The sequence below is a fragment of the Thalassophryne amazonica genome, chromosome 10 (genome assembly GCF_902500255.1).
Source record: "Thalassophryne amazonica chromosome 10, fThaAma1.1, whole genome shotgun sequence".
Taxonomy (NCBI): Eukaryota; Metazoa; Chordata; class Actinopteri; order Batrachoidiformes; family Batrachoididae; genus Thalassophryne; species Thalassophryne amazonica.
This window is the reverse complement of record NC_047112.1, coordinates 40391997-40408635: the sequence shown is the minus strand read 5'-3', so window position 1 is coordinate 40408635 and position 16639 is coordinate 40391997. Positions and strand designations below refer to the sequence as shown.

At 41.0% G+C, this 16639-nt stretch overlaps 1 protein-coding gene across 1 annotated transcript in view; it reads left to right on the top strand.

Annotated features, from left to right (window-relative positions):
• Positions 1–2964: 2964 nt before the first annotated feature.
• obscna (obscurin, cytoskeletal calmodulin and titin-interacting RhoGEF a) overlaps positions 2965–16639 on the top strand; it is a 183017-nt gene continuing 169342 nt past the window's right edge. The window contains 7 exon segments of the mRNA XM_034179154.1: positions 2965–3204; positions 12707–12808; positions 12911–13177; positions 13292–13453; positions 14860–14964; positions 15068–15334; positions 15528–15797. Coding sequence (XP_034035045.1) covers positions 12772–12808; positions 12911–13177; positions 13292–13453; positions 14860–14964; positions 15068–15334; positions 15528–15797 — 1108 coding nt within the window. The 5' untranslated portion in view covers positions 2965–3204; positions 12707–12771.

Here is a 16639-nt window from a genome sequence, read left to right as displayed (position 1 = left end):
ACTAAGGTCACTGATTTGTGGTTTGTTGATAGTTGAATGACTTGTGAATTGTGATAGAATATATGTAATAACAGGCCTAGATTCTCCACTATGGCCACAGTCAGGTGTAGAGTGGCTGAACTACAGGAAATATGAGACAAGCAGAGTGTTTCCAAACACAGATCCAGAGGCTTAGGTGGAGCGTTCAGCTGTTTTGTCAAGTTCTAAATTCACTCATCACATCCTCACGTTGCTTGGTACTTTTGACATTATTCTATTTTTAGCCTTTTTGCACCATTGATTGGATATTACACACATTATATCACCCATATTTCAAGATGTCACATACATGCGTTGGCCAGTTTATTTTATTTTATTTGTTATGAATATTATTTATCCAGATCTAGTAGTCAGAACCCGGTCAAATAAGAGAATGCAACATCACAACACTTCTGTACCTCTATGTGATTTCTCACTGTTACTTTCAAACTGTTAAAACAGAATGCACTGTGACTTTAATGCCATCCCAATCCCCCTGATGACAAGTTGTTTTTTTGTGCAGCAGGAGATTATCCTGTTGATAGAGTTTCTGGGACTTACGTAGTCTCAATGGCACATGGAGCTGTCTGTCACACAGCAGCAAACAAAGCCGAGTGTTGGCTTTGTACTGTCTGGCTGTCTGGAAGAGGAAATCCCACAAATTAGACCCTGTGTAAAATGTGAAAGATGAAGTGTTAAATGATTAGTGTTGAGTGAGCATTAACCAGCTTTGAAAGTGTACATTGGATGACTATAGTTTTATTCTGATATACTTTTTGATCTGCACTAAAATACCTCATTGTTGGCTATAGTATACAGTAAATTAATTTATGAGAAACTGCTCTGTAATTGCTGCAACCCTTGTGCTATGCACAAGTATTTGCATGGACAGGCTTGTGTGGATTTGTTAATGATGGACATGGAAAAGTGGTATAATTCATGACATTTCACCTTGATGAGATCCATTGGCTTTGATCTGTTTGACCTCAGATTTTGGAGACTGATAAGTGACTAGTTTACAAATGTTAAGTAAATTCTGTATGAGTCATTTACAGATCCAAAGGCACATTGGACCGGTACTTGTTCCCAGAAACCAAAGTGTGAAGCGGACGAGAGTCCTCAACACCTCATGGATGGGAAACCAGTCCATCAATGTTTACTTCCCTAGCCAAGGCCAATACCAATTTACAGCTGGGTGGATTGAGACAATACACACAAACTGTCTTCTCCAAGGTCACAGGTAGTATTACTGGTAATCAAACTCTGGTCAAAATATTGGCAGGTAGTTGTTAAGAGCATGTGATTATACTGCTTGAGTAATATACCATGCATAATGTGCTATACTTCTGTCTTCGAGCAGTTGGTTTGGTGGGAGAATCTTTCATCTCTGGTATTGGTATCAAAGAGTTCAGATTTAATTATGTAGATGATAATGCATATGTAAGTATCATGGACTATCTAACTGTTTTTACAAGTTGACTGAAAACAATTTTGGACTCCTATTTAAAGTTTGTGTTGGACTGTTGATGTCAAAGCACCACAATAAAACGTAAGTCCCTTTTCTGTTGTTTATAAATTAATATAATATGAAATGACAAGCATCTATTTTAGACGTTATATAAAACAAATAATGAACGTTTTTACATTCTTTCAATAAATGAATATTTAACGGCTTCGCCTCATTGAATGGAACATTCCAGCTTTCACCTCATGCAATATTCTTGAACTCATAAACATTCATTGTTTGTATACTGAATAAGATGATGGATTAGAAGCAGGTGGCTGCTAGTGACAAAGTTTCTTTGCTGAAATTTACATAGGTAAATTAATATATTTTTGAATATTTCAGATATGTAGTGAAAATATGTACCAGAATAACAGTCATGCAGTCATACAAACTTTGCAGAACGGATTCTTACATGAGTTTAGCTGAAAAAGAGAGCGAGGGAGATGACTGAGCGAGGTATGCTGTGAATGTGTTCTGTAAGACAAGGAGCTTTTCCATATAGAAACTGCTACATTAGAGAAGTAAATCATCATTTTATGATGGTTTAACAGTGGTTACGCTCTCAAACTCTACACACAGAAAACTCAGCACGGAAAGGGTTTTTGCATGAATCTCACCAAAACACATCCTCTTCTTTACATCTTCTTCTTTCTTTTCTGTAATTATTGTATGGCTTTTGCCTTACAATATAAAGCGCCTTGGGGCAACTGTTTGTTGTGATTTGGCGCTATAGAAATAAAATTATTTGATTTGATTCTTTCTTTTTCTGCATATGTGTGCTTTTGAGTTATGTAGTAAGTCCCTTTGGCTTCTCCCATATTTCACTCGGGGTTGCTACAGCAGATCTGTGGGGGATCTGCATATAGATTTGACACAAGTTTTACACCGGATACATTCCTAAAGTAACTCCACGCATCATGGAGAATGGGAAGGGGTGGCATTGAAGCAGAAGCCTACCACACTGGAAACAAGCACTTAACCACTTGGCTAGCACCCCCTACTTTTGAGTTACATGTGATTCGAAATTAGTTTGTCAGTTTCTCTTTAATTGCAACATCTCTGTCTGGTTGTCACCAAGGCCACATCACATTTTTGTGAAGGCACAAAAACTATCCCAACATTATTTAGAGTGACACCTGCAATATTATCCAGCCATACGTGGCAGTGACTGTCAGTGATTTGAGTTTTTTTTTTTTTCCAGCAATTTTTAACCATGCCTGTAACTCAGTTATTCACATAAGTTGGGAAATGATGAAAAGTGTATTTGTTGTTATAGTTCCACCAATGCAAGACAGAGTTGTCTGATGCCATAAAAGCCAAAGATATCTTTGGCCCCATACTGACAGAAATCTATTTTGGAGGGTAGCATGTGGGAGAGATTTGTCAGCTGTTCAACACCAGGCTTCATCAAAGCAGAAAAAAAAGAAAAACTTCCCGGTGTGCTTTGGGGACTGGGACACAGCTTGTAAAGCTGGCCATGCTCTGATTTGACCCCCCAAAATGTTTTTTTTTAATTATTAATTTTTTTTGGTAAAAAAAAAACGGATTTATGAGAAACAAAATAAGACTCTTTTGCCACGGTGGATCTATTGTTTCGATTTTTCCAGATGAAAGTATTTTGCTTGTCATCAGTACTCCAACAAGTTATTCTTCCTAGAAAATACCTGGTGAAGTTGAAGGTGGGTTTCTCTGCAGGTGTGGTTGGGACTTGTGTGTGAGTAAGTGTGTTGGTGTTTTAAGGATAGGTGTTTTAATTATTTAATAATATATCATTTATACATTGGGAATGTATAATTTATGAAAAATATTAAAGATCCTCTCATGCAAGAAAAACACCCGCCTTTTGGAATTAATCTGGATAACGTTTCGTTGCATAATGTGATGCATAATGAATTTTTTGTTAGTTGTTGAGTAATGAGACAAAACAATCCCAGCCCCTCCCTCCAGAATTTAAAACAATAACAAAAATCTCGTGACAGTGGGAGGCGCTAGTATCTCCAAATTGCTCCTTGTTGTCAAAACTGCCTATCATTTCAGACTTGCAGATGTAATTTTGCCACTGGTTTGGGTTTTAGTGCTCCTTCTTGTCTTGGGTCAGAGCATGTAGGCAGATATGGGGAGGGGGGGGTGCGCATTTGTATTTGTGGTGCTGAAACCGTTGCAAAGCTTTTCTAGAAATTTCCAAGGTCTTGGATGTGGAGTTTATTGCTATTAATATCAGACATTTTTATGGTGTCGTTGGTGATGGCCAAGACATTAAATGCACTTATTTCTATAGTAGAAGGTTCTTGGTTCAAGCCTACACAAACCAAGCCTACAAGCCTTGGTTCAAGCCGCACACTCTCCATGTAACATGGAGTTGCGTCAGGAAGGGCATTCAACTTGTGCTAAATCAACATGCACATCCACCTTGGATCTGCCATTGTGAAAGTTGGAAAAGTTGAGGGGACACACTGTTTTTATATTGTCATGGTGTGTTTGACTACTATTGGGCTGTATTAAACACAATGCTAAACGGTCATGCTAACCACAGGCGATGCAAACTGTTAGAGCTAATCACAGTCAGCATTTTTCTTCAATGCAGACCACCGGTGTAGTACAATCCCAATTCCAATGAAGTTGGGACATTGTGTAAAATATAAATAAAAACAGAATACAATGATTTGCAAATCCTTTTCAACCTGTATTCAATTGAATACACCACAAAGACAAGATATCTGATGTTCAAACTGATAAACTTTATTGTTTTTGTGCAAATACTTGCTCATTTTGAAATGGATGCCTGCAACACGTTTCAAAAAAGCTGGGACAGTGGTATATTTTCCACTGTGTTACATCACCTTTCCTTCTGAAAACACTCAGTAGGTGTTTGGGAAATGAGGACACTAATTGTTGAAGCTTTGTAGGTGGAATTCTTTCCCATTGTTGCTTGATGTATGACTTCAGTTGATCAACAGTCCGGGATCTCCGTTGTCGTATTTTGTGCTTCATAATGTGCCACACATTTTCAATGGGCGACAGGTCTGGACTGCAGGCAGGCCAGTCTGGTACCGTACTCTTTTACTACAAAGCCACGTGCAGAATGTGGCTTGGCATTGTCTTGCTGAAATAAGCATGGACGTCCCTGAAAAAGACGTTGCTTGGTTGGCAGCATGTGTTGCTCCAAAACCTGGATGTACCTTTCAACATTGATGGTGCCATCACAGATGTGCAAGTTGTCCATGTCATGGGCACTAATACACCCCCATACCATCACAGATGCTGGCTTTTGAACTTTGTGCAGGTAACAGTCTGGATGGACTTTTCCTCTTTTGTCCGGAAGACACGACGTGCATGATTTCCAAAAACAATTTGAAATGTGGACTCATCAGACAACAGCACACTTTTCCACTTTGCGTCTGCCCATTTCAAATGAGCTCAGGCCCAGAGAAGGCGGCGGCGTTTCTGGATGTTGTTGATGTATGGCTTTCACTTTGCATGGTAGAGTTTTAACTTGCATTTGTAGATGTAGCAATGAACTATGTTAACTTACAATGGTTTTCTGAAGTGTTCCTGAACCCATGCGGTAAGATCCTTTACACAATGATATCAGTTTTTAATGCAGTGCCACCTGAGGGATCGAAGGTCACATGCATTGAATGTTGGTTTTCGGCCTTGCTGCTTACATGTAGAAAGTTCTCCAGATTCTCTGAATCTTCTGATTATATTATGGACTGTAGATGATGGAATCCTTAAATTCCTTGCAATTGAACGTTGAGAAACACTGTTCTTAAACTGTTGGACAATTTTTCACGTAGTTGTTCACAAAGTGGTGATCCTCACCCCATCTTTGCTTGTGAATGGCTGAGCCTTTTGGGGATGCTCCTTTTATACCCAATCATGACACTCACTTGTTTCCAATTAACCTGTTGACCTATGGAATGTTCCGAACAGTTGTTCTTTGAGCATTCATCAACTTTCCCAGTCTTTTGTTGCACCATCCCAGCTTTTTTGAAATGTGTTGCAGGCATTCATTTCAAAGTGAGCAAATATTTGCGCAAAAACGTGTATCAGTTTGAACATTAAATATCTTGTTCAAGTTGGGTGTAACAAAATTACATGCCTTGCAACGGGGGACCATAAAGATGTAATAAATTTGGTAAATTCTGGATTGGCTCACATGGGAGCACCAAAATAAAATGTAATTAGGTATTGTTAAACTCCCATTTAATGGGTCACCAAAATAATTAACAATTTTAGGGTTTAATAATTATTTAATTAGGATAATTTACTCGGGGCACCACTTATTTGAAGCATAGGTACTTTAACTTAAACATTCATTAATTTATCAGTCTCAAATTAATTAATCAGTCTCAATTTAATCAGTCTCGGGTCTGAAAGTCTGAATTCTATGATACGATTGACCAAAGGTTTCCTTCTGAACACAAAATGAACCACAGCAGAAATATTTACAATTTATTTACAAGAAATGAACAGTTTACTGGCATTTTTGTGGACAGTGATTAATTAAGTTCATTTATGGACACAATTTGCTTACTCATGAGACGTGAAAGAGAGATGAAGCTTAAAGACTTTAAGTAAATAAATCTGATTAGAATTTAGTGATGAAATTTGAAGCCAATTAATTTTAAGAAAATTATTAAACAAACATATGAATATGTTTAAAAAGAAGAAAAATAATTTAAAAAGCCACTTTGTATCCATTGGCAACAAACCCTTTTTCTGGAACCTTTAACTGGGTCACTTAGCTCGTCCATCCGTCGTTGATGTAGGCTCTTTGCAGCATGCTCACTTGGGACAGGGGTTAACTCAGTGGTCTCCCCGGGTGATCCCAAATGCTTGTGTTGGCTGGCTTTACCGACAGGATGGCTTCTTGCAGTCAGGTCATCAGCTTGCTGGACCCCAGAGGTGGAAGGTGTTTGTTGAAAATGGTTTCTGGTAGCTTTTAAAAAGTTTGTTGGAGCCAGATTAAAAGTCTTTGTGAATTTAGGAAAAGATATTAAAACTTTTAAAACATTGGAAAATTACAGAAAGAGGAAGGGCGCTTTTCTGTAATTTCTCTATTATCTTGAAAAGTTCAGCACGGAAGTTCTCTTAAAAATTCAGAAGACTTAACGCACCTTAAAGCATCAGGTTAAAACTTTGTTAAAAGTTTGTCAAAGAATAAAGGATGAATGAATGCCACGTGGTAGCCTTAGCTTACCTTTGCTTAGCAATGGGGCCTTGTTGACCCAAAAATAAATATTAAGCATTTCAAAGAAAGGAAGAGCGTTGCAAGAGGTGAAGAAGTGAGACAGAAGAGTGAAGAGAGAGAGAGTGAGCAGAACTCTGTTCTAACTTTAAAAGGGGAACTGACGTCATTAAACTCCACACATTTAGGGTGTAACCTCACAGAAAACTTCATGTCTTCACAGGTCAGACCCAAATGATTCAACTATTTAAACACATTAACTATTTTGGTATACTATAGTTCTAATACACTCGAATGGATACACATTATTAATTGTCACTTAAACACTCCATTTGGTCAAAGCAGAATATTTCACCATCACCATATTGATAATGCAGAAAGATCACACTTAAATACACATCAGTTACAAGGAACACAATGGAATGATTATATGCAAAGCATTTCATTTGATTCATCAATACAAACAACATTAGAAGTCTTTATACGAGGTCTGTTAGAAAAGTATCCGACCTTTTTATTTTTTACAAAAACCATATGGATTTGAATCACGTGTGATTGCATCAGCCAAGCTTGAACCTTCATGCGCATACATGAGTTTTTTCACGCCTGTCTGTTGCGTCATTCGCCTGTGAGCAGGCTTTGTGTGAGCAGTGGTCCACCCCTCTCGTCGGATTTTTATTGCGAATAAATGTCTGAATGATTTGGAGCTTTGCTGCATCAAATTTTTCCAGAAACTGTGAGAGACCTCCTGGTGGACATCATTCGGAAAATTCAGATGGCTTTCAGGGACGATTTTATGGGGATTACACAGATTAAGGAGTGCTCTAGCTGGTTTAAAGACCGCCCACAGCGTCTGAGAGCGCGGCACACTCCGAGCGCCGATTGACAGGCTGAAACCCCGCTGAAACAACCAGATCATTTCCAACGTGAAGGCTTTGTTGATCCGGGACGTCGTCTGACTTCCACAGAAATGGCAGAAGATGTGAACATCAAAACTTTTTCGGCACATTCCACTGTTACAGGAGTTTTTTTCATGGAAAGAGAAGCGGAGGGATGTGCCACGGAGCCGTTCATGGCGCGGGACAAAAGCACCTCCGTGTTGGTCTCACAGGACGGCTTTCAGATGGCTTTCGGTGGCTTTTCAGTCGTGTGACTATCCGAGAAATTGTGCATGAGCTGGACATGCCAGAACATGTCCTGTGAGGCTTCATCACGGCGTTGCTTTGCGCCATGCGGCTCCACCGCGACGCGCGGTTTTCCTCTGCTCCTCTTTCCATGACAAAAACTCCTGTAACAGTGAAATGTGCCGTTCATTTCCACACTGGACGTTGTGTTGATCCGGGACGTCGTCTGACTTCCACAGGAATTGCGGAAGACATGGACATCTGCACTTTTTCGGCACATTGAGACAGACGTGCGGAGGAATTCCGTGCATCACGGTGGAGCCGCATGGCGCAAAGCAGCGCCGTGATGAAGCCTCACAGGACATGTTCTGGCATGTCCAGCTCATGCACAGTTTCTCGGATAGTCACACGACTGAAAAGCCACCGAAAGCCGTCTGAAAGCCATCTGAAAGCCGTCCTGTGAGACCAACACGGAGGTGCTTTTGTCACGCGCCATGAGCGGCTTTGTGGCACATCGCTCTGCTTCTCTTTCCATGAAAAAAACTCCTGTAACAGTGGAATGTGCCGAAAAAGTCTTGATGTCCACATCTTCTGCCATTTTTGTGGAAGTCAGACGACGTCCCGGATCAACAAAGCCTTCACGTTGGAAATGATCTGGTTGTTTCAGCGGGGTTTCAGCCTGTCAATCGGCGCTCAGAGTGCGCCACGCACTCAGCCGCTGTGGGCGGTCTTTAAACAGGCTGGAACACTCCTTAATCTGTGTAATCCCCATAAAATCATCCCTGAAAGCCATCTGAATTTTCCGAATGGTGTCCACCTGGAGGTCTCTCACAGTTTCTGGAAAAAGTTGATGCAGCAAAGCTCCAAATCGTTCAGACATGTATTCGCAATAAAAATCCGATGAGAGGGGTGGACCACTGCTCACACAAAGCCTGCTCACAGGCGAATGACGCAACCGACAGATGTGAAAAAACTCACGCATGCGCACGAAGGTTCAAGCTTGGCTGATGCAATCACACGTGATTCAAATCCATATGGTTTTTGCAAAAAATAAAAAGGTCAGATACTTTTCTAACAGACCTCGTATATGAATAAAAGAATACTGATCTCATTCTTTTTATTTTAAACAAAAGGTCTTTCCCTTTGCTTAGACCTAAAGATAAAAGCTGATAATCAAGACAAAGTTTTATGGCTACGTGTTATCATAGGGGAAGGTCCTCTGGCAGTGTGGAGAGATTCTGGCCTTGGGTGACCTCATAAAATTTGGGTTCTTCGGGCCTGGGAAATTTCACATTCTGACGTGAAGCCACTATAATGTCATGTAATTCATAGTGATCGAAAATTCACCGGGAACAAGGCAAGGGGTCCCTTTGAAGAACTATGAGTTACAGTTCTGCTTTTGCTGTGAAGCACAGTGTTGGCCCATGGGCGGATGTCTTCATCTTATCTTAAGATCACCAGATGACTTAGGAATTTCTCATCTGGGAGTAAGCACAGTTTGTCTGCAGTTCAAAACTCAGGTTTTTGTTGAGACAGCATTAATGTATTTATTTAATTAGGGCGAATCGAGGCCAGGCGCTACATGGGGTTTCCACAAAATTGAACCACGAGTGATCGAAGGCATGCATATGCATGCATTCAAAGGATTCAAAATTCAAAAGAATTTTATTGTCATATGCACAAAGGAACATGTTCCCTGCACAATGAAATGTGTTTCATTGTGCAGGGAACTAAGAACAACCCCAGGTTTCTTTTCAGCACTGTAGCCAGGCTGACAAAGAGTCAGAGCTCTATTGAGCTGAGTATTCCATTAACTTTAACTAGTAATGACTTCATGACTTTCTTTGCTAACAAAATTTTAACTATTAGAGAAAAAAAAATTACTCATAACCATCCCAAAGACGTATCGTTATCTTTGGCTGCTTTCAGTGATGCCGGTATTTTGTTAGACTCTTTCTCTCCGATTGTTCTGTCTGAGTTATTTTCATTAGTTACTTCATCCAAACCATCAACATGTTTATTAGATCCCATTCCTACCAGGCTGCTCAAGGAAGCCCTACCATTATTTAATGCTTCGATCTTAAATATGATCAATCTATCTTTGTTAGTTGGCTATGTACCACAGGCTTTTAAGGTGGCAGTAATTAAACCATTACTTAAAAAGCCATCACTTGACCCAGCTATCTTAGCTAATTATAGGCCAATCTCCAACCTTCCTTTTCTCTCAAAAATTCTTGAAAGGGTAGTTGTAAAACAGCTAACTGATCATCTGCAGAGGAATGGTCTATTTGAAGAGTTTCAGTCAGGTTTTAGAATTCATCATAGTACAGAAACAGCATTAGTGAAGGTTACAAATGATCTTCTTATGGCCTCGGACAGTGGACTCATCTCTGTGCTTGTTCTGTTAGACCTCAGTGCTGCTTTTGATACTGTTGACCATAAAATTTTATTACAGAGATTAGAGCATGCCATAGGTATTAAAGGCACTGCGCTGCAGTGGTTTGAATCATATTTGTCTAATAGATTACAATTTGTTCATGTAAATGGGGAATCTTCTTCACAGACTAAAGTTAATTATGGAGTTCCACAAGGTTCTGTGCTAGGACCAATTTTATTCACTTTATATATGCTTCCCTTAGGCAGTATTATTAGACGGTATTGCTTAAATTTTCATTGTTACACAGATGATACCCAGCTTTATCTATCCATGAAGCCAGAGGACACACACCAATTAGCTAAGCTGCAGGATTGTCTTACAGACATAAAGACATGGATGACCTCTAATTTCCTGCTTTTAAACTCAGATAAAACTGAAGTTATTGTACTTGGCCCCACAAATCTTAGAAACATGGTGTCTAACCAGATCCTTACTCTGGATGGCATTACCCTGACCTCTAGTAATACTGTGAGAAATCTTGGAGTCATTTTTGATCAGGATATGTCATTCAAAGCGCATATTAAACAAATATGTAGGACTGCTTTTTTGCATTTACGCAATATCTCTAAAATCAGAAAGGTCTTGTCTCAGAGTGATGCTGAAAAACTAATTCATGCATTTATTTCCTCTAGGCTGGACTATTGTAATTCATTATTATCAGGTTGTCCTAAAAGTTCCCTAAAAAGCCTTCAGTTAAAAGGGAGTTTTTCCTTCCCACTGTAGCCAAGTGCTTGCTCACAGGGGGTCATTTTGACTGTTGGGGTTTTACATAATTATTGTATGGCCTTGCCTTACAATATAAGGCGCCTTCGGGCAACTGTTTGTTGTGATTTGGCGCTATATAAAAAAAAATTGATTGATTGATTGTTTACTGCATTTAACCCATCCTAATTGCCAGTTAGGAGCAGAAGTTGCCTTTAGGCACCCGGGGACCAGCTCCAGATGTATGTCCTGCCTTAGGTCAACAGCAGGGCTGAGCAAACCATGACCGGCCTCATGACGACAAACGACACACACAAACACACACATAAGCCGGCCCGGTACATGAACACATATAAAAAGCACACACAAGGTAAGACTTGGGAAAGAAATCCTTCATTGCTGCTGCATTGAATCATGCAGCAGCAATGCAGAAAAAACCCATCAGCACAATGAACAATGATCACACACAACAACAGGACGAGAGACGACGACCGAGATTTGTAAGAGTCCAGTTATCAGACAGAACACCCGGAGGCTGCCTTTAGACGCCATCAACGGCCTTGCTCGTCCATTCTGGAGGGAGGAAGTGCCCAGCCCTGAACAGTCCACTGTCCACAGTCAATGTCAGAGCTGGAGAAGCTGAGGGCGGGGGAAGACCAGGGGGGTGAGGCATGAGCGTTGTTCTTCTCCAGGAGGTTTTTATCACAGCGGCCTTGAAGTGCAGCTGTGTTTTGGGAAGCCGAATGAAAATCATTAGCAGATGCCTGAAAGATTCCACAGTCTGAGGCAAGTGGCTTCCAATACATCTGAATTAGGAGAGGAGATGTGGTCATTACTGACGATCAATGCGGTTTTCCAGTACAGCGATCCTACCAGAGATGGTTCCCAACGCGCGGTTAACACCCGCCGACTGAGCTGACACTGCCCTTCCAATCGAATCAATCGTGGGGCAGCCTGGACGGGCCAATTATTGCCGCTTCCACTTTCTTAATTTTCCGGTAAACGAGCGCTATGCCCGCTCCACACAGCAGGAACCCGGTCACCACCATGCCAAATATATACACATCTTCGATGTCCTCCACAGACAGCGTGTAAAGGCACATGACCTGCCATTTCCTCCAACTGTCCATCACGTAACCCATCACATGTGTCCCGGCAGGACAGGTCGGGTCCTCCGCTCCCGAATGTCTTGTAGAAAAAATAGTGTCAGTTGCGTTCAGAGACCACTTAAACAGATCCATTTTTGCTGTTTCCAGAAGAGCAAAGCTGACAGCCTCACAGACAACACACCACAGAAGCAGGAAAGATAAGGAGGGAGGGAGAAGAGAAAAATGCGACCGTCTCGGCCGAGAGCAAGGAGGCAAAAAAAAGAAAAAGAAAAGTGGCCTCTCTGTGCGTGGCCACTTGGCTATTATAATATAGAATATGGCGGAGCAAGGAGAGTAAAGCATGCAAGCCAGGTGCTCTCGAGGAACAGATTTTGGCAGCCCTGCCCTGTAGTATTATTTGATTTATGACTGTAATATTCCAGAGTGTGAAATATGCAGAATAAAGTTCTTGCTCTCTCCCTCTACATCACAATAATAACTTAGGCACATTTCAAAAGCATCTGCACCACATGTTTTGCACCCATCATTAAGATGGCATCCAATATCTGCAATTTCAACAAAAGATTGTGATCTCAGAGGCAAAACCTGATCTATATATCTTAATCAATATTGTTTCAGTCTTCCATATTAGTATCAAAGTCCCCGTTCCTTGAGAGAAAAGCAGCACCTTGCCAAGAGGAGGAATGGGAGACAGTAAAACTGGAAGAATAGCAGCTGCAAGTATGTTGTCTCCTCCTACACAGTTCTAGCTTGATATGTTTATTGTTGTTCTATGTGTTGTATTTGTAATGCCCTTTGTGTTTTCATATGTATGACCATCAGAGAACCGCCTGAAGGTGGTGAAGGGCTTGAAGGATGTGGAGGTATTGGAGTGTGAGAGCTGTTTCTTTGAGGTCATTCTTAACCTGGCTTACATCGAGGCTGTGTGGACCAGAGATGGGGTGCAACTCAAGTCCAAGCCCAACTGTTGCATTAGCTCACATGGGAAGAGACACTCCCTCATACTGAACAGAGTGTGTCTGGGAGATGCTGGATTGTTCTCTTTTCAGGCCAATGGTGTTCAGACAGCGGGGAGACTTATCATCAGAGGTGAGGTATTTGTTTGTCTTAAATGTGATGAGAAAAATCATTTCTCATTTGTCTGAGTGCTTCATTCTGTTTTGATTCTATCGTGAAAGTTCTGGTTGGGTTCTTGTTTTCCAGCTCGGGATATCCGCATACTGAAGGAGCTGGAGGATGTGGACACAATGGAACGTCAGCCTGTGAGCTTCGTGTGTGAAGTTAATGAGTTTGATGTCGACGGTCGTTGGTATAGAGATGATTGCAGGATCAGACCTGGAGACAACATCAAGATCAAACACCAAGGTAAGTCATCAACTACATGGACTGCACAGACTGCACAGACATTGAAAAAAAAAGGGATTCAATGTTTGTGTCATCCACGTGGTTGTCCTGATTTGGAGTTCTGATGATGATAGTTGAGATTGTTAACATGTCACTCCAAAACCTGGGTGTTCCATTGCGTGGAGATCTATTTAATTTTAAGTTTTATGTTCATAAGTTTGTATGATTCATGTCATCGTCGTCAAACTATTCAGTGACCCCCCTCGTGCCGTATGGATGGGGCATGGTTGTCCTAGCAGAGATCACTTCCATCATAAGAGAAGTATTTGATCATACAATAAATGTGATCACAAATGTGATCAGGATTCAGTCTGGGTCATTAAAATACCCCCAGAGCATAGAAGATCCCCTGGTTCCTCTCACTGCTTTTCTTTCATTTGTCACCTACCTGAAAATAAAACATCCATACTGATATAGAAAACACATTTTTGTGAAGTTGGTATTAAACTTTGATGCATTTGTTCAACTGAACAGTTCCCACATGTAAACCACTGTAAACTAGAACAGGCACTCAAAGAAGCCAACAGCTGTGTCTTACATATTTGATATGGAGTTATGCAAATTAACTCTTTGTGATTCAGTGATGACCTGCAACTTATGGAGGAAAATTGCACGTACCATACCATAGGTTTGGAGGTTGATGATTGTGTAAAGAAGTATAGAACTCATTGAGGGACAAATTGATCCAGAACAAGCCACTGTTCCCACGGTAAATTGCATTAAGACATCCACCGAGAACTTTAAAACGGTCATGCGAACGTCGAAGTCATTGCACAGCCATAGAGTTATGGAGTTGCAGAAGCATAAATCAGGCTTTAGGATTTGAAAGTACCACTCCGCAGCGGACTTAGAAAAAAAGTAACTTGACCACTTGTAATCATTTTAATGCATATAATGCCCGGCAGGTGTTTGTTTTTTTCAGACGAAGTTTTGACCTGGTCATTAAATGAGGCAGGCCCCTATTCAAGGTCAGGCATTTAATCAAGGAAATACGTAAGCCTAATTGGTGCTGGGGATTACCCGTAGATTGTTCGGCACCCCCTGATTGTAACTAATCCACTACATACATATAACGGATTTTGGCCATTTTATACATATAGTGGATTTCGATTATGACAGACAAAATTCAGTGGTCCACCTGAAACCATTATATGTGAGTTTTACTGTACTCCCTGTATAGAAGCACTGGGCCCCAATTTTCCTTTAAATTAAAATTGCCTCGATCTTGACTTGCCTTCTCCGAGTGATTTTGTTCACATGACAGATGGACACACAGGACTGAAAACAGCACCTGTGCTTACATTGTATGTGCAATTGTTATTAAGATAGATGATTGAAATAAATATTTTGCTTTGGTCTGATTGCAGGAAAAACTCACAGCCTGTCCATCAAATCAGTCAGATTGGAGCATGCTGGAGAGATCAGATTCACGGCAGAGCGCATTTCTTCGTATGCAACGCTCACAGTAAATGGTGAGACACCAGAGCTCAAATCTGATTGAAAATAACAATGGCAAGTTGATTCATAAAATAAATAAACTATGGATATATTATAGTCTGACATGTCATTCCTCAGAGCTTCCAGTCGTATTTTCGCGCCCTTTAAGGGTCAAGATAGCCATGTATCACTACCGAGGTCTGTTGGAGTGCCAGGTGTCACGCCCTAATGCTCAGGTCAGATGGTATAAGAACAAGAAGGAGCTCCTGCCTGGTAAGAAGTACCATCTAATCAGCCAAGATGTCTACAGGCAGCTCACCATCGATGACGTCTGCTCGTCAGATGAGGACACTTACACATGTGATGCAGGAGATAACAGAACATCATGTCAACTTCTGGTTGAGGGTAAGATGTTACAGCGGTTACATCACTTACGATATCAAGTTTAGATGTTGAAAACCTGTATCATGAATAGGGTAAGCTAAAGAGTCTTCGAAAGTGCTAAATTCTGCATGTGGTGCATTTATTATTTGTGTGCATTGCCGACAATCAGTTCTCAATCAGACGTTGAGTCAGTTGGTTTTGGTTGTATATGCAGAGCAGGCTATCAGCATAGTTCGAGGGATGAGCTCAGTGGATGTAATGGAACCAGAGCCTGCAGTGTTCCAGGTGGAGACCAGCCTGAAGTCAGGGAGGCCTCCTAAGTGGACTTTGAATGGTGAAGTACTGGAACCAAGCCCTATGATCAGCATCAACAGGGAGGGAACCCTTCACAGCCTGTGTTTCAGCTCCACAGACAGTTCCATGTCTGGGACAGTGCTCTTTACTGCTGGCAAGAGCCATTCCACTGCTCAGCTTACTGTCAAAGGTGAGTCAGTCAGGACCCCCTTCGAGTTTGATATCACAGAACTAGATTACTCCGAGCCTTTTTCCTGGTGAATTTTAAGTACTACTCTAGATCACATCCCAGAAATCTAGAGTAGAAATTACACCCAAATAATTGGGCTGATAGGGGTAAATATTTATCAGGTAGGAGTGTGGTGTTGTTAGCTAATGTTAGGAAAGGTTAGTTTGAGTTAGTAACTTTAGGTAGTAAAACTATAACTCAAGGCAAAAGTTACAAACTAGCTAATATTAGCATTTATCCAGAGAAATATGACACAATTAATTTAGATCCTCTGTAGGTTAGAATGAATCTACAGTAGCTATCCTTTGGCTTACACCACACACAGGACCATACACTTAAATAAGCCGTTGCAATTGTGATGGAGGCCAGCAGGAGTCACTGTGCATGTGGTAGTCAATAGACTTCACTCTACCAACAGCCAAAGGATACTCTGGCAACTTAGGCCAGAGTCCAGGTTTTAAGACGACTGGTCAGAGTGTCTGCCTCCTCTGCCAGAGATCGCAAGTTTGTGTCCCGATGGGAGTGTGTAGGAGGAGTCAAAACACAACAATGCAATGGAGAAGAGAGAGCGTACAGCCACTACATAATGATGGGAGTGAAACAGGCAACCAGACAAGATGTTTAACTACTAATATTAAAAATGGTATGGGTCACGTTAGGGGTGTCTGAAATAGCTTTACAGGATTTTCCACGTGTGAATATGGGAAATATGAGGGTCTCCTGAAAAATTCTTCCTCCTACAGTAGTGTTCAGAAAAATAGTAGTGCTATGTGACTAAAAAGATCAATCCAGGTTTTGAGTAT